The sequence below is a fragment of the Lampetra planeri genome, chromosome 19 (genome assembly GCF_965212315.1).
Source record: "Lampetra planeri chromosome 19, kcLamPlan1.2.h2, whole genome shotgun sequence".
NCBI classification, from domain to species: domain Eukaryota; kingdom Metazoa; phylum Chordata; class Hyperoartia; order Petromyzontiformes; family Petromyzontidae; genus Lampetra; species Lampetra planeri.
The window spans coordinates 11,661,448-11,680,622 of NC_136125.1; the positions used below are offsets into that span (position 1 = coordinate 11,661,448).

Consider the following 19,175-nt stretch of genomic DNA (forward strand, 5'->3'; position numbering starts at 1 on the left):
TGGTTCTTTCGGTAAAGTCACGTATCAAGATAAAATAATAAATTAAATTAAATACTAGCATACGACGTTTCGATTGCAACACATGCAATCATCATCAGGTATCAATTGAATAGAAACACAAATCTAGTATACTTAGAAATGTAATGTAATACAACAGAGAGTCGGATAACATAACAGTCAACACCCTACCTGGTTGATTACATTCTTCCTGAGAATGCAACATTTGGGAGAGAGATAAAACACAGAGCCAGAGACATATAGACAGACATATAAGCGGACAGATATCACAGAGATACATAGAGAGAGAACAAACATAGGCACAAAGAGAAATCACGCCTCTGTGTCGAGGCCTTAAATAGCTCCAAATTAAGTTTCAGGTGGAGGGAGTTCCAGACTACATGGGCAGCAGCAGAGAAGGAGTGACCTCCCGCTGACTGGAGGATTTTACAGAAGGCCTCGGTCGTCGAGTGCGTGGGGAGGAGGAATATGAGGAGAAGAGTGAGTTGAGAGCAGAGGAGGGAGAGAGATGTGAAAGTCCATGGTGGATGTTGTTAAAGATGGTGAGGTCAGGCTTGAATTTCAATCGGAATTGTATGATGATGATCCAGTGGAGGAGTGTGAGGGTTTGGGGGCGTTGTGGTCTCGCTGACAGGAACGGGTCACGAGGTTTCAGTGGGATCCTGGATGTTCGTGATTGAATGCCAATCTGCACAGGCGTGGCGGGAAATTTCGCAATCGATATTGCTGATGAGAAACTCTGATTTTGCCAACCATATTAGTCGATCAAGTGATTTAATGGGTTCAAGAGCACAAAATGTTCAAAGTTGACATTAAGAGAACTTCTTATACAATAAAATCATGTTAGCATGACATTACAATAATATTTTTCCTCACGAAAACCTTAATGAGTCTCCAAGCCTCATATTCTAGAATGGCCATTCAGTGTTCTGCCAATTTCCTCATATTTGCAAGTCATTTTGCAAATATGAGGAAAGTGGTCATGCCCAGAGACAAACCATGTGTGCAGACTACACTTCCTCAGGTGTGTGTGCGCGTGTGTGACTGACTACATGAGGGACATGCACTGATGTTGTTGACCGTTGCATAATTAAGTGCAAACTACTATGATATGTACATCATGCGGCAGCCTTACAAGAAACCTACATGATTAAGGTGGTCTACAAAATGTTCTATTATCTCCTCGTGTGCATATGTGTGTGTGGTGTGCAGCTTGCATCTGAGGTTGGCTTCCCACCCCCTCCTTCTGTATCTGAGGAGAAACGGCTCAAACAGCTGCCATGTCTGCGCAAGGTATCTAGCGAAGATCTTCTCAGAAATCTCAGCTGACAGAGGAAGTGTTCTAGCCAGGTGAGCGAAAGTGGCGGGTGCCTTACTTGCCACACCTCCGATTGGCACGGCTGGCTACGTGGGGTGCGATAGAAGTTCAATGTACGGACATTGCCAACGAAATATCGCACCCCCTTAGAATGAAAAGGCTTACCGCAGCCTCCGCTCAAGAGGTTCCCAGAGGCGTTCGTCACTGCAAGAACGAGTGGCAGGCATGCGTTTCCGGGGACGTCACGAATTAATTCCGTCAAAAGAGTAACTTGCAGCAACCATTGCAATTAACAACCTGAAGGAGAAGAATATAAATCTGTTCTCCGACTCCAAAAGATCAGGTCTTCCAATTTGCTGAGCATTTCCTCGAGGAAGGGGGAAGCCCCTCAACCCAAACGGCATAACGGGGCCAGGGGAGGTTGACCCTTCATGGACCGCAGATCGTCAAATGCTGGAGGAGGCAGCTGCACCCTGAGCGTGGCTCGTATGTACGTACGTTGAACTTCTGTCGCACCGTACGTAGCCAAACGTGCTAATCGGAGGTACGGGGGAAGGACAACAAACTAAACACGAAAAAGCAGTTCTCAAGAAATGAGTTTCAATCTCGATGATTTAAAAGTACGTAGCTCCAGTAGCTTCCTAATATCGGAAAGGAAGAGTGTTCCAGACGGCCGCAGAAGCGCATCTGATGTGCTGTTTGCAGAGTATGTGTGAAGAACGATCCGAGGTCAGATAAAGCGCGGGGCAAATATGACTTCCTGTTGAGGCAGGGTGGCGATTTTGTGCAGGCTGATCTGTATCATATTACAGCTGGCTGGTTGCTTCAGGCTTAGGAGGATGCCCTGGTGGTCCCCTCTGCAAGACGGGGGTACCTGACCAGGGCATCTCCCTCCTCAGTGTGCCAGGAAAGGTCAAATATAATTTGAGAACGCTTTGCTTCGGAATGGAAAGGTTACGGTGTTGGAGCCCCAGTGTCGTTTAAAGGAGAGCTGGCCCTGCATGTATGCCATATTCCCTGTCTGTCTGCTACAGCAGAGGTGTCAAGACTTCAGCAGAACCTACATCTCTACTTTATTGACGTAGTTAAGACCTAAGATACAATCAAGAGGCAATGTGCTCTGGTGTGATTCATGCTTTGGGACTCCCTGAAGGTAAGCAGGGCCAGTTAAAGCTGCATGGCCATGAATTAGACTCATTCCATGTTCACCTTAGTGCAACAGTGATGTCCTCTCTCTCCTACACTATTTAGCATCTTTTTTTTTTAAAGCCTTCCACGGCTGTATCAGTTGAATTTGCATCTGATAGAAACAAAGTGTACAGTCAAGCGGCTTGTTCGGCCAGATAAAGGGGGCTCAACGGACATGAAGATATCAGGTGACAGCAGGGCTTAGAGATGAGTGGATTGGCTGATGACTGGCACCCGTGGTCTCAAGATCGGTCTCTGTGGAGGATGCTCGTGAAGGACGCTACTGGCGCAGTTGACAGCAGCCGCCCTCTATCAGCAAATGAAGGCAGGGGAGCGATGCTCACATCAATTATCAGAGCGCCAGAAAGCTCAAACACAGCGAGTTGGCACAGAATTGGGGTTTGCAATTGGTGCATCTGCCAGTACTCGCAGTCAGCTAACCCACAATTCCTGGGTCTCTCCCGTGAATTATTGTCGGGGAGCCTTTGACACTTCACGTGGCCTCAAGGTGCACCTAGTCTGGCATTGTGGTGATGTGACCACCACTCAATGGTGAATGACAACTACTGTTGTTACTGCTTGCGCAGGTGCAAGTGTGCGTGTGTGTGGATGTGTGGGGAGTGGTGGTGCAGCGGTTATAACGCAGCTGTGCTATGAACCCGCCGACCTATGATGAAAATCTGAAGTGGTTCTTGGCCTCTTCTAGGTCGATTTAGCCTGAAATCAGTAACTGGTGCAGTGTGTAAACATCAGTATTGGGGAGACAAAAGCGGCAGGATGTGGTGCTGGCCACACTCCTCACTCGTGCACCATGCTGGACTTCATAGGTGTGCACACACAGCACTTGCCCCAACAGCCTGTTAACGGCTATACGGGGAATCTTTGTCTTTGTGTGTGTGTGCAACAAAATTGTGTATCAAAGCACCCAACGTTGTGGTGACATTTTCTTCGCTTCTGGTTACCAAACTTCAAGGGTGGTTGCCCTGCTGGGGAAGGTAGCATCGCTTGCTAATGAATCCAAAGGTTAAAGAACTATTTGTTTGAAGGCGACCTTATAGACTGAGCTGGCATTGAACTTTCAGTATGACAAGTCGGGTAAAGATTTACCGCTTGCAGGCTGTTTTGCTTGATCAAAATCACTTTGAAGGGAGTCGGCGAGTGGGGAATATGAATAATGCTTTGACCCTTGCAACAAAAGTGGGCTCGGGGTTTTTAAGCTTTGGCCTGCAGACAATTAATTAGGAGAAACAAATTTATATGGCTGCAACTTTGATGAATCAAAAGAAAATTGGTAATAAAACAACTTCAAAGGTAAAAAAAAGATCTCTACTCTAGATGATGGGTTTTTAATCTTGTTTTTTTTTTATATTCCACTGCCTTAATCTTGTCCCTCGTGAGTAAAGTGCAAGGGTTAAATTATCATTAATGATGTATTACAGACAACAATTGATGTTTGCATATGTATGCGTATATTTATGTATGTGTATATTTATGTATGTGTATATTTATTTGGCCCATGATGCTTAATTGTATACAATCAATTCATAAGCACCCAATCCATGCATTGAATTGTGTGTGTAAGAATCGACGAACTACCATTCATGCAAATTATACCCCTACACAGTAACACTGTACTTAGACTGATGGCAGTGAATGAGATATGACCGATGAGACAAAAGCAGACGAGACAGACAAGACAAATGGGACAGGAAAAAACTGGAAAGAAAAAAAGAGATTTTGCATTGAACAATGAACCTGGAGCCATGGCGATTCATCTAACAACGAGGGCAAGTCGGGGGAGGCTGTGACCATTCATTAAGATGCCTGAATTGACGCAGCAAGTTGTGCACTGAACTTCTTTTGCACCGTACGTAGCCAACCGTGCTAATCGGAGGTGCGATGTGCGTTGAGTTCCCAACTTCGGCATACAAATCAAATGAGATCCAATTCAAAAATAAACGAGCTTGGAAAAGGGTGGCTAAATTGAATTGAATTACTAACAAATAAATTGTGCATCAATCACCGATTAGACATTACCAATGGAACAAACTGAACTCTAATAAGATACCCATATCCAAGACGACCCATAATGGATAGTGATGCAATTGGTTGGCAAATTCACAATGATGAAATAACCATTTAAGGACCCCTAAATGAAATCTGCAAATTGTTTTCAGAAAGGATTGGAAAGAAAGAGCGCGACAACAATCACATTGACGAGTGGCGGCTGCTGATTCGTGGCCCTGCTGCGATTGCCACGGAACCGAGAGAAAGCAGATTGCACGAGCTCATTCTGCAAGCAGTTGCGCGGAGGTTTTAATGCGCGTTTTATAGACCATTGAAATGCTCATGAAAGTTTGGTGGACAAGAGCATCCAGCGGGCAGGATCAGATTAAGTGGTGAATCAGAGGCGCTGAAGGATGTTGTTGAATTCCATTAAAGCCATATGTCCTTGCTTGTGTTTTTGACATTCCACGTTCAAATGTTTTCCAAACAATGCCCAGGATCCGTGTTTTGTAGCCTTTTTTGGGCTGATGAATGTGGAACCATCACCCTTAGCAATTTGCAGACGCTTCCTAATGAGCAACGACAGTGCTGCACCTTGTTTACAACGTATATATACATATATATACACACACACAGACCCCATTATCACATGCCACTGATGTTAGGAATAGCCAGGTGTTAAACTCAGATCGCTGAGTTTGTAGTGCAGTGCACGAACCATGACCCCACTTACACAGAGACCAACACACACACAACAACAACCGCCATTCGCCACTAAGTGGCGGTGACGTCACCACGACGCTTGTGCCAGGCTATGTGCACGCTGAGGCCACGTGAAGTGTCGAACGCCCGCTTGCAGGAGGTCACGGGACAGACCCAGTTGCCACGGGTCGACTGACTGAGATGACTGGCTGATGCACCACCTGTGCCCCCTACTGTGCCAAAATTCTGTGCTTTAGCCACCCGGCGCTCCGCTTGTTGTTGTGAGCATCGCTCTTCTGCCCTCCGTTGTTATTGGCGGGCGACTGCCTTCAACTGTCCAGTAGCGTCCTTCACGAGCCTTCTCCACAGAGGCCAATCTTGACACCGCTGGTACCAGTCATCGGCAAGTCCACTCAGCTCCACATCCTCCTGTACCACATCACTCCATCTCTTCTCTAGTCCATGCCTTACCCGTTTAGCCCCCTCTATCCGGCTGAACAAAAGCTGTTTAGGAATGCGGTGGCTGGGCATGCGGATGACATGACCCAGCCAACGCAGCCTTGCCTGCCGGAAGAGCTGGCCGATGGGACTTTGTCCAGATCTTTCAAGGATTTGTGAGCTCCTCACACAATCCAGCCTGGTTAAACCCAGGATGGATCGTAGGCAGGACAGCCGAAATGTTTCTAACCAACGAAGATTTTCTATTAGGGGGGTCCACGTTTAGCAAGCGTAGAGAAGGGAGGGAATGACCGTGGCCGAGAAGACCTGAAGCTTCGTGCGGAGCAACAGACCAGGTAGCTTCCACACAGCGTTATGCAACCGATGAAAAGATAATGCCGCTCGACTGATTCGGAGTGAGACCTCTGCTGTGAAACCGGAGCCGGTCATGAGCATACTGCCCAGGTATGGGAAACTCTCCACTCTCTCCACAACTGCCCCATTACCAATTGGGAGTTGTAGGGGTCGAGTGTCCAATCGTTCAAAATACCCAGGCAGGTGCTTAGTTTTGGTGGGGCTGATGGTAAGGCCCCCCACCTCTTAGTGGCAAGCTCCAGGTTCAGCAGACGTGGTTTTGTAGTAATTAATTGAAGGTGGAGGGGTTATCAGTCCCTCACACCCATCCAGAGCCTCTATTCGGCTAATATGGTGGTTACAAATGCCATATGGGGAATGGGCAATCTAAATTGTCCCTCCCCCCCATGTCACTACTCACCACAGCGTTGCCGTCCGGCACCAACGAGGAAGTAGGGGGTTGTTTTGCCGGACAACACACACACAGGCACTCACATGCAAAAAGACAAAGATCCCCCATATAGCCTTAACAGACTGTTGGGGCAAGTGCTGTTAGCGAGCACCTATGAAGGCTGGCATGGCACACGAGGGGGTGGGTGGCCAACACCACACCTTTGTCTCCCCAGTTCTGATATTGAAACATCCCGCTCCAGGTATTCATATTGAAGTTATGTCAACCGACGGGAGGCCCAGGACCGGTTCAAATGTTTGCTGTCACTTTTATTGGTCATAAGCTGGATTCAAACTCGGATCACCAAGTTTTTCATGCAGTGCGCTAACCACTATACTACCACTCGCCAATACACACGCACGCAAGCACACAGACGCACAAACACATAGACGCACAAATACACAGACGCACAAACACACAGACGCACAAACACACAGACGCACAAACACACACACACACACGCAAACAAACAGATGCTCAAACACACAGACACACAAACACACAGACGCACAAACACACAGACGCACGCAAGCACACAGACGCACAAACACACAGATGCACAAACACACACATGCACGCAAACACACAGACGCACAAACACACAAACGCACAAACACAAACGCACAAACACACAGACGTGTGCGCACTCGCAGAGAGATGGACGAGTAGACAAAGACGAACACGACTCCAAAACCGACCCCTTACGTCATGCATGGAGTCGAGCATCTTGGTGAGCTGGTAGAATCTCTTCCAGCCGTCGGCCGTGTTGTTCTTGCTGATGACCACCTTGTTGAGCTCCCGGATGTAGTTCATGCGCATCTCGTTGAAGAACGCCTGCGTCTTGAGGCCCTCCTGGGGGACTGCGTCACAGGGCGGGCGCCGCGTCACGTTGCGCCATCTGCGCCACCACCACCAACCACCAACCACTAACCACCACTAACCACCACCAACCACTAACCACCACCACCAACCGCTACCAACCACCACCAACCGCCACCAATCACCACCAGCCACCTCCAACCGCCACCAACCACTAACCACCACTAACCACCACCAACCACTAACCACCACCACCAACCGCTATCAACCACCACCAACCGCCACCAATCACCACCAGCCACCACCAACCGCCACCAACCACCACCAACCGCCAACAACTGCCACCAGCCACCCACCACCTACCACCACCACCACTAACCACCACCACCAACCACCAACCACCAACAACCACCACCAACCACTAACCACTAACCACCACCAACCGCCACCAACCACCACCAACCGCCACCAACCGCCACCAGCCACCAACCACCTACCACCACCAACCGCCACCAACCACCTACCACCACCAACAACCACCACCAACCACCACCAACCACTAACCACCAGCACCAACCGCCACCAACCACCACCAACCGCCACCCACCACCAACGACCAACCACCACCAACCACCACAACCACCAACCACCACCACAACCACCACCAACCACCACTAACCACTCTCACGGCTACACAGCCTCAGCAACTCTGGGCACGTGACAAGCGGTGGCCATGGTATGCACCGGCGCGCGTTTCCGGCCAGAGTGACGGAACGCTACGGCGTGCCAGGAAAACGACAATTAAATAAATGTCATTGTGGGGCTGGCATCGTGACGGAGCATCGCCTGCCAAATGAGATTTGCAACTCCGGGATATCCATGACGTGAGCGGAATGTTTCAGGTACTGTTTTAAATGCGCCACAATACCGTTACGTAGTGTATAACTACATTCAACACACGGGAATGCACTGTGGAGTACGCAGAATGGTGTCTCAGCTGTAGAGCGCAATTCGCGAGGTTGCGAGTTCAAATCCTCATCGTGGGCCGACTCAGCCCATCATCCCTCAGGGGATGATGGCATGAGGAGTAGCTCTGTGCGCGGGAGTCAACTGTGGCTGTCCTATGGGTAGATGCCCCCACCTCCACCACCCACCATCATAAACATGAGGAATTTCTACCACTGACTCCTGCAGGGCTGTCCACTGCAGGATGATGAGCACCGATGCCTCGATGCTTATTTGCCCCGGACATCTCTTTGATTTTTGGATGTCTATTAACACGCAAAGGAATAACCCGTCCATCGCATATTTCATTAAAAAAGAAAAACGCTTCAAGCACTGCACCTACGATGCCCAACGTTCTCATCGTGGCTTCTCGTTATTCATCGGAAACGCCTAAAGCTGAGATGTGCAAACGATGGCACCCTGACAGGATGGAGGTAATGGCACGTGCTTATACGCCCTTTATTCATCCCAGGAGCCTGACGATTGTCCCAGACTCCTCATCGATTGAGTGCCGCCAGCGGTCAGCCCCCAGGTCCGCTCACCTGTGTTGAGGAGCATGATCGCCTTCATGCAGAGGAACTCTTCCTGTGTCACCTGAAGGAGGCCAAACTGTTTGAACACCTGCTGCATACCCAAGCACAGCTCGTACATGGCCGACTGCTGCATGCGCTGCCTGCGAGTGCACACAAAGACAAGAGGCAAAGACAGAGATTATCTGCATAGCATTCAACATACTGAGGGCAAGTGCCATTAGTGACCACCTATTAAGGCCGGCACGGCGCGCAAGTGAGCACTGTGGCCAGTACTACATCCCGCCACCTTTGTCTCCCCAATGCTGATGTTTGCACAGCACACCAGCTGCCATTTAAGGCTGAGTCAACTTCGGGGAAGCCCAGGACCCTGCCACTGATGTTAGCCTTGGCCGGGAATTGAATTCAGGTTGTAGAGCTGTATGCGAATCGCTACACCACCACTCCACACAGACACACACACACACCCCTCCCTGTACATGGCAGCAGGTGCCTGGGGAAATAATGTTGTTGAAAAATGGCCATGGGTGCTGCGATATGCCAAAAAAAAAACACAGACGACAAAGCTCCCCTGTGCAGCCTTCGAGAGACGGATGGGCAAGTGCTGTCAGCATGCACCTATGAAGGCCGGAGACTGGCCATTGGGAAGATGTTGTGGCCGAGACTTTCACCCGGTTTCTTTTGTCTCCCCAAATTCTGATACCTACACATCAACGTGACGAATGCACCAACCTTTCATAAGCATTAGCCACGCGATGATATATCAATCAAGCCATTGTCATTTATCATTATGCTCAAAACACACACATCGAATCGAATGCGCGAGTTGGATTATTTACACATTATTCTAATCATATTGAAATTATATGCCAATGCTACGTTTAGGCTAAAGCAGAGAATGAGACTTTACACACGAGAGAGACAATGCGAACGAGACGTCAAAAACAAAAAAATATACAAAATCATTTGTATCGAATCGTCACCCCAAATCATGACAATTCATTAAATCACTGTGTGGGTGAATCGTTACGCGGTTAACATTGTTATTATTATTAAGCATGCAACTGCAACAAACACCGACAAACGGCAACAGTACACGTGCGGCCATGTATCAAATCCAGCTGCGGCTCGCTCGAGCGTTTGGGGCGAGTGTACGTGCCTCAAACTCAGAGGCAAGGATGTTAAGGTCAAGCGTAGAGAGAGAGAGAGGAAACCAGGAGGGGAAGAGAAACGCTGTGCGGATGGCAGCACGGCTGTTCTCTCCACCATGGGCCTCAACTCCCCCGCATTTAATCACCGAAGAAATCAACAGATGTGCGCCGCTTCCCTCAAGGCTACAGCTAATGGATTAAAGTGGTCGACTGAATCAATCTAATTTTTTTATATTCCAGCAGAAAATCACCTTGTGTTGGACTAAACTATTTTTTGTTCTTACACAGGAACGCCTCACTGAGTGCCAGGCGACTTTTTTGCAGGACTGTGCATTGGGATGTTTGGCAGATCCTTGGGGGTTCACGTGGGAGGAGGATAACACTCAGAGCACAGCACAGATGGATTCAAAAATCCATTGCCGTACCACCATCTCCTGGCCACCTCGCAGCCCAAGCCTCCAACACCTGATATTGCCAGGCGGTCTCCCGTTCAACGACAAACCAGCATCATCCCGCCTAACCCCGGAGATCTGACAAGATCGGGTGTGTTCAGAGTGATTTGGTTGTAGGCAAAATAAGCAAAATGGTAATGCCAGGGCTTTTGTGGCTGTACTGTAAAACCCTCCCACGTGCGTTCACGTTGCACAGCCCGAGAACACGCCGGAGAGCTTCACGCGCGATCATATTCCAGCGTGTGGTCTGGCACATGCACACGTGGCACGGATGGACTCTCAGCCTCACCAGCATCCACAGCGTTGGGGAGAGCAGCGTGCGGTTTTCGTTCGAGAACGACACTGCTCGTGGAGAGGGCAGGAATGCAAGGTTGCCTGGAGACCAAATGATAGCCTTGGTATTTGCAAGGTCGGGGTGACACGAGACTTCCCCTTAGGTGGAGCAAGGCGACACGAAGGTGTTTTGTGTCCTCGAATACGGCAAACACGCAGCGTTTATGCAGCGCCATACGCCGCTTTGTTCCTAGCGGTGCAAAAGTGGAATTGAGAGAGTGCAGCTTTGCATAATAAAATACAAATCTGAATTTGCAAAGTGTCCAAATACAGGCGCATTTCAAGATGACGTGACACAAGGCAACCACGCACACATGATGAGTACACGCAATTGGAATGAAGTAAAATACGAACAAAAACTAAATCGCAAAAGCATGAGTTGGGCAGATTGGAAATAGTTTCCATTTGGCAGCAGCAGGAGGTTTATGGGGCTAATGGCTAGCATAAACGTGTGCCCAGTCAGCACCTCTGAGACACGCAAACTCAATCTGGATGAGATGAGAAATCGTGAGGCTCGTACTGTGGAAGCTGCAAGGGCTTCTCAAACCAGCAGCAAGATTTGGTGGTTTCAGCAGAGTCACTTCACTTCACAAATTGAAGGATAAATTAGTGCTTGTGCTTGACGTGTCCATAATCGCGACAAATACAACCAGCCAGGAAATTCCCTGTTGGATGGCAAAGAATTTAGGTGACAGGGCTAAGGCCTATTGATTGGGGGAAAATTCCCACAATGCCCTATTGGCAGGATTGCCCATTAATTCTGGGAAATCTCAGTGCAATTGTTGCCAGGCTAAGCTGATGAAGGTGGTTACAGAAACACGTAAATATACGGTAGGTAACAGGCATATTTTAGCAATGCGATATCTCGAGAAAAGCAGCATCCTCCACTGCAGTAAGTGTGTGCTCGTCCTTACACAAACAACCACATGGCTATTGTGCAATACCAACTATAAACACGCAATCCAAACAACGCCCACGATATTAATCGTACCGCATGCGACAGCGGTTAAGGGAAATGGATACGGGAAAAACCACATGAATGACGGCATGAAACAATTGTAAAACAAGCGAGAGCTTACTTAAAACGTTCATTTTTTTGCAAAACGTGTCTTGGGTTACTTATCTCTTGATCAAAGATTCTATTTTTATTCTTGGAAATGGGTCACTCACCTAGAGGGCACTCTACGATCCACTGACACACACTGGGGCTCTCTGAAATTCCCCTCGCCAGCAAATGCAGGTAATTGAATACACGGCTGTAGGGGCAACTCTTCCATTACTTTTACAGACCACCGTGAACGCCTGGCTGCGTTTTAGGGGCCTGTAATAGATCATGCCACTCGTTCTAGCGGGAGTCCCAGGCTGCGCCCTCGCAGGATGGATGTGTGCACACACACACAGCGGTGTCAACCGCTGTGGGCGCAGGGGTCCTCCCGGTTTCTCGACAGAACCTCACCTCACCTGGCATTGGGCAGCAGGGGTGACGAACGTTACAAAAGGAGGCTCGCGCAAAACGGTTATTTACGGAAGGGGTTGCTTGATGCGGCTAGGGGTCACGCGCGATACGCGTGGCGTTAAACTGCCGCGCGTACGGCGCCGTTCAATGCACGGTTTTAAGTGTCTCGGTGGTGAGCTTCGCCGAAGGGAGAGAGAGAAAAAAATCGCCAGGATGCGCTGAATATCGTCAGATCTCGGATGCTAAGGGGCATCCCATGCGGTGGGCAGCAGAGGGCAGTGCAGCGAAAATCCATGGTTGCCTTGTACCTCTATGCTTCCACGTCTATGCTCTCTGATTTTAACACACACTGGACCAGCCTGGTGAAGTATGGTCAAATAATCCCCATGACCTGCAACGTCGATATTCATCTCTCCGTGTCGGAGTCTATTAAAACAATGTTTAGTTAAAGTACAAGAATAAACACTGAACCCAAGTGCTGTGTTATGCCTGTATGAAGGAAATTACAAAGTGGCTGCGTGTCTCAGGAAGTAGAGCCCTAAAGCTCGTACCACTGTGACTCTGGGTTGACATTAGAGTTTCAACCACCCGCGATTAAACTGGGTTCTCGAGTAGAGCGAGTCCACTCTCTCAGACCAGTCGCCAATGATTGCACACACAAAAACCAAAACATTATATTTGGTATAATTTGGCTAAATTCTAGCTTTGAGAATAAAAAATATATTTTTTTGAACGTCATGCAACAAATGATCTCATAGCAGGGCGTGTGGGGAACATTTGCCACCGACTGTGTTAAAGATATGAAAAAAAAACATGTCACTTGAAATGTTTTCAGGAGGATTAATGTGAAAAAAAATTAACCCGTAAAAACTAAGTTTTTCACTATAAATCCTTTATATGCGTGCCATCGGTATTATTTTATTATTCATTTCTGTTTTTCTTGAGTAAGAGTTTCATTTTTATCACATTGGTATTTTAAATAAAATATGAAATTTTTTTTTCCTAAAAAGTGGAAAATAAATTGTCACGCACAACGAGTCTGTGTGCAAAATGTCAGCTCGATTGGATCACGGGAAGTGGGTTAAAAAACGACCGAAAGATTTGCACGGTCGTAAGCGCGCAAGCAGGCAAGCAAGTGAACTTAATATAAAGGATTTAAAAACCTCTTCCCATAGCCACTCTCGGAACACTGCTCCGCAAAACTTCAGAATGGATTCTGCATCTCATGACGAGGTGCTGATGACAAAAATTTTGTGAGATATAATAATAATATAAAGGAAATGCCATTCGCTGTTCCTTCCCCCAGATGTGAAAGGAAGAAGAGCCCCCTCACTTTGCGGGCCTCCCACGGTAAACCTTTTTTTTTAACCAAATCTCTACCGCAGCTCTTGTGGAAGCTCACGTGGTGCGCGCCACAGCCACGGGCAGCATTCATTTGACTATTCAATTACTAATTTATCTACTCGCTTTGTTATTAGCTTCCGAACGACTGCCCCCCCCCCCTCCAGGTTTTTTTTGCCAAAGATTGTCCCGGTGGGATTCCGCGCCAGGATCCGCGTGGCCAGACCCCGGCGAGCGAGTGAGAGCGAGAGAGAGGGAGAGAGCGAGAGAGCGTGCTGTGAGCCAACGTCCAAAAGTCACCTCGACCCGGATACTCGCACCCCGTTTGAAAATGTTGCAATTTATAACGGCTCTCGCCCGACGCCAAGGAACCGTAACCCGGGGTCCGCGCCACGTGGCAGCCTCCCCGCCCCCCGGGGGGGCCGGGAGGCCTCGGTGGTGGCATGCCGGGCACGGCGTGCTGTCATTATTTCAATATTTGCGGCACGGCGGCGACGCGCAATTAAGAAACAAAACGCATAATGCGCGCTCCCCCGATTGAGGGCAATCCTTTGCAAGAGCTCGCACGAGGAACACGGGATGAGCACGCGGCACGCCCGTCGGTGCGTCCGGAATTAAGGGCACAGATCGCTTCCGTTTAAACCGCGTGGCAGCGCAACCGAGGAGGAGCGGAGCGGGTGTGCCGCCCCAGCGAAATGGTGTCACGCGGTCGACGGTTGCTTCCGGAAGCAACCCCATCGCCGAAATCGCCGAGATGCCTCCGCAAAATTACAAGCGAAACCCACGAGCATCGCGTTTTGTCCAGCCGAGGCACCACGAACACGGGAAAGCGCCGTGACCTTTCCGCGCGACCCACGTGTTTAATCACTGCTGGCCGTTCACGCTGGGTGGCTCACATGGCCATTATAAACCTGGGTCCGACCGCAGCCATTTCATACGTGCCACTCGATCCACACGGGTTAAACCGCATGGTCTGCACAGCCTCGCGGTTTAAGACCCTTGCCGCCGGCCAGACGTACCCGAGTGCATGACACGACGGCTGCATTGTGCAGTCATGCCTCTTGGGTTTAGGGTTACCGCAGTGGGACGTGATGGAAGAAGGTCCGACCGAATCGTCCGAGCGTGAGGCGTGCACAGTAAAAGGCGAAACTCCACGAGCACTGGTGCCTCCGCCATGAGTCTTCTTATCTTGTACGGCATGTACGCAACAGTTCGCATAGATGATGTCATAGTTGCATGTTAAGGTCCTTCAACAAATCCAAGACGATGGCAGATGCGTTATGGATTGCAGCGATATTGCGTGCGTGGATCCGCCTTAGTGAAGAGCAGTGGCAAAAGCTTGAAATGTACATACGTATGTTGGGACTTCTTTCGCACCATACGTAGCCAACCGTGCTAATACGCGGCGCATGCGGCAGCTGCCAAAAACCCAATTATCTTTTTTTTCTTCTCGCAAATCCGTTAATTTGCGGGTCTATATAAACACTAAAAGCGGGATAAGTACGTCCTCAAAATTACATGCACACACACATACGGCTCATATTTTTTTCCGCCAACTCTTGGTTGTTCCTAATTCCTAGAAACTGGCGCAAGCATTGTGAGTAGGTGAGAGAGAGATTCGGATACGGCGCGGTACGATGTGCACGCATCAGCAGTAAGGTCACACAACCAGTACACTGCCGTGATGGGGTTAACGTGTGAGTAGAACTCACCGCTGCTTGGGACTTGTCTCCCCAGCTTTTAAATATTCACAGCGGGATAAATGACCTTGATATTCAATATACTTGCCAACAAAGCATCATTGAATGGATTCCGTAATTCCTTAATTTGCCCAGGAGAGCCTCACTAAGTCTCAGGACGTTTATTTCAGGGCTGGGGCCGGGAGGGGGGGGGGGCTGTTTCTTGCATTCATGGATGCTTGGCCAATTCCACTAATGAGTGCTTGGCTTCACGTGGGAGACAACAGGGGTGTTCCCGGAGTAAGCTGCAGTTCGACGGTCATTTGTTCGAAATTACGAACGTGAGAGCTGTTTACCATCGCGGGCGTGTTTAAAAGTCCCCGTTACATCGACTGGCAAGAGCCGTCCCTTGTGTGCCGCGTTGTAGCCCACACGCCAATGGTTGACCGTCCACCAGGCTCCTCGACAAACTTCCAACAGAGCTTGGCAGCTCCTTGGTGACCCAGATGTACGTTGCAAGAGAAACAATCAGACCTCATTGGGCTGGTTGAATAGAGGACAGTGGCAGTGACCAGGAAAGAGCGAGGGAGATAAACGACTCCACGAGTCATTGTGTTTGCTTTTTTACTTTTGTTTTGCAACTGATCCCAATCTTCCTAGCCCCCCCCCCCCCCCCCATATAGTAAGCTGGTGTGATCAGAAGAATAATGAAGGACATGCTGAGAGAGAATGATACCAAGCAACAGTTAATGTGTTGTGTGATGAGGTGGTGTATGCAGGACGCATCCTAAGAGGGCAACAGCTCTAAGTATGACGAAGATGATTCTCCATAACAGGTTTCTTTTTTTGGGGGGGGGTTATGATGATTGTGCAAGCTGCCTATGGAAGAGAAGAGGGGACGAGGAAGTGAATCGGTCGGTGGGACAATGTCAGATTTCGGGATGAAACTTTCCACCAGCAACGCTGAAGATGACAGCTGTCACGGGCATGAACTCTTGAGTTATGGGGATGTCAAGAGATGGATGGATGGATAGCCTTGCTCAGTCGTGCTGTGTAAATTGTTTAAGTTGTGGACTTCTAAGCCACGTTCCTAAAAAGGCCGCTAAATGAGATTATGGAGGAGATTAGGTTTCGTGCGCATGTGTGTCACGGTGACCTAAATGAAAAAACAATGTTCATCATTTTAATTCACATGCTGCTTGGCAACCAGCAAAGGCAGAGAAACAAATGGAAAATTACCAGGAGCTAAATGTCATTTCTCCCCAAATAATTACAGACTTTAGTTAATTTTTGAGATGTTCACATAGCGCCCCACACATATATACACGCATACACAAGTACAATTTTAATACTGCTGCTTCAGGAAGCAGTGATATTTCTGCCAAGACCTGCACATTAACAATTTAATAGGCACGCTCGCTACATGACTATGTTACGTTATATATATATATTTAAACAAAACCGCCGCTCGACGCTACGCAATGACACTATTGTTGTTGTTAATATTACGACGCAAACAGTTGTAAAAGGGATGGCCAGAAAACCGACGAAGCCACCAGTGGAAACAATGATGCTGTTGCACGAGTAAACACAATCGTGAATAATCATAAAACTTGGAAAAAAATAAAAGAGTTGGGCCCCGCGCCCGCGGTTTCAGAGTTGCGTCACAGTCAGCGATAATAAAAGTCCACATCTGCCCAACAATTTCAACTGCCCTGCGCAAACCCACAGTGTGCACGCGTGTTTTTTTTTTTCGCGGTAATCTCCGGGCAGCGTCACGTCAAAGTTTATTTGTCGGTGCCAAACGACTTCAAAAGGTGGTCTTAGATGTCTTGGGGCGAATGTGGCGCGATGGTTCGGCCGAGGTGCGCGACTCGGTGCCAATCAAGTCGGCGGCTGATGTCCCGTTGATCTGACCTAAGGCAACGGAGCAGCAGCTGATGTTATAACCGTGTACGGTTAACATTTAATCCCTTTCACGAATATAATGAATCACTCTTTTTCGCTGTAAATGATCAGGACGTCTTGTACTGCCTGTTTCGTCAAATACTTGTGAACGTTTTTCTTTTCATATAAGGGAGGAGATTGAACCACCTGATGTGGGGGCTGCGTGTCAGTGAAGCGCCAATGACAAATCTTCCCTTCATCAACCCTCCACATTGGCTGTTTTACGCTTTTAAAGTGCGAAAGACAGTCGGTTGACTCACAATTTTTTGTTCATTTTTTTGACGACCGATTTGAATACTGGGGGGATTGGGGGTGAGGTGAGCGTGTCCATCTGCGATGCTCGAAGTGGCACTCGCTGATGTCTCCTGTGAACGTCACTCGCATCCAACGAGCAACAACTGTGGCGGTACAAACCTGTTCACGGGAAAGGGCGCCCAGTGACTGTCAAGACGTTCGAGTGTTTAGCAATGATTGTGTCCATACTATAAACGCATGGCTGGCATACGCATAAGTGTCATCCAATTCCAGCTGGTATTATCATCTGTGTTGCTAAATCAGTCCGTCTGAGACCTTTTCTCTGAGCGAGTCGTTAACAGAGCCATTTACCCATGAATTCATCCAATTACTTTTCTCTCCTGTGGTCCCATTATTAATTTCATAACTCAAGCCGTTAATCTCAACGAGTGAATAAACACATTAATTGTTTATTTTCACATAGCTGAACGCAGGTCCGACAAAATATCTGTTTGTGATCGAGACCCGAAAATTGGACGTTTTAGAATTTTTTTTAAATAGAATGACTAAAAATGGCAGCAAACCAGCAATAAAAATATACTGTACGATAAAAATAGTGCCAAGTAAAATAATGAAAAAATGTGAGTCTTGGGAAAAGGTGCTAGCGTTAAATATAAAAAGCATGACCTTAGGAAAACTATAAACATGAAAATCAAGTCCTGAGATGTTTTTTTCCCCCATTATAAAAGCTTACTCCCTTTACTCAACCATCAATTAACTGCCAAAACCAATCGATTATTAACTGTTGCAATCACATATTACACAAACTCGCCTTTTGCCCGTCCAAGGACGGCTGTATTTCAGTAAATCTGAAACTTGCAAGCGAAAAGCAGAACGCGACGTGAGATATTCATCGCATCAATTAGTGTGCAATTTGTAAAGCCGTGATGATACAGACTTATTTAATTTAAAGGTTTTAATCCCGTGTTCACTATGACGTGCTTTTTACTTTGATGTCTCAACAGCGTTACAGAGATCACGTGACGTGAGGGTTCTGCCTTTGCAGCGAGGGTTGTAAGTTGACGCCGAGGGGGGGGGAGGAGGCGCCTCGCCCCCCCCCCCATGTGGAGTGACGTCACCCGCTAATTAATATTAATGCAAGCGGGGGTGTCCATTTGGACGACATCACCTCTTCATGATTATTAATGTGGGGGGCTGTTCGATGTGGAGTGACGTCACCTGCTCATGATTATTAATGAAGGGGGGGGGTCCATGTGGAGGACGTCACCTGTTCATGATTATTAATGAGGGGGGCTGGCCGACGTGGAGTGACGTCACGTGCAGGACACACAGACATTCTTGGCTCATTAAAGTAGTAAATTCTCACCTAAAGTCATCTGCCCTGCGATAGCTGTTTTAAGATAACTATAGAAAGAAATATGCATCCATAGGAGTCTGCATCAGCTGTCGGAGATGTAGTGACACATACACTTACAAAAAGAGGTGTTAGATCGTGCATGTGGGAAACCATGATTTTCAATTAATGTACAATTAATGTTCAATGTGTAGGCATTGGACAAAGTACCTCACGGGGGTACCCCTGTGCTGTAATGCACCAAAATAAAATAATCTTAACAAAAAATGTGGGACCCCCAAATCTTCAAGGGGGCGAATCATTTCAGGCCTACTAGGCAGCACCAGTGAGCCAGCACTAGCTGACTAATACAGGCTTACTAGGTGGCAACGGCCAAC

The 19,175-nt window shown here is 48.1% G+C and overlaps 1 protein-coding gene across 2 annotated transcripts in view; it reads right to left on the bottom strand.

Moving 5' to 3' along the window:
• Positions 1 to 19,175, bottom strand: part of LOC144724130 (mineralocorticoid receptor-like) — a 123,502-nt gene that overhangs the window by 9,758 nt on the left and 94,569 nt on the right. For both annotated transcript variants that reach the window (XM_078603028.1, XM_078603029.1), the window contains exons 6-7: positions 8,843 to 8,973; positions 7,182 to 7,336 (exon numbers count right to left, since the gene is read on the bottom strand). In XM_078603028.1, the coding sequence (XP_078459154.1) occupies positions 7,182 to 7,336; positions 8,843 to 8,973 (286 nt within the window). The remainder of the gene's footprint in view (positions 1 to 7,181; positions 7,337 to 8,842; positions 8,974 to 19,175) is intronic.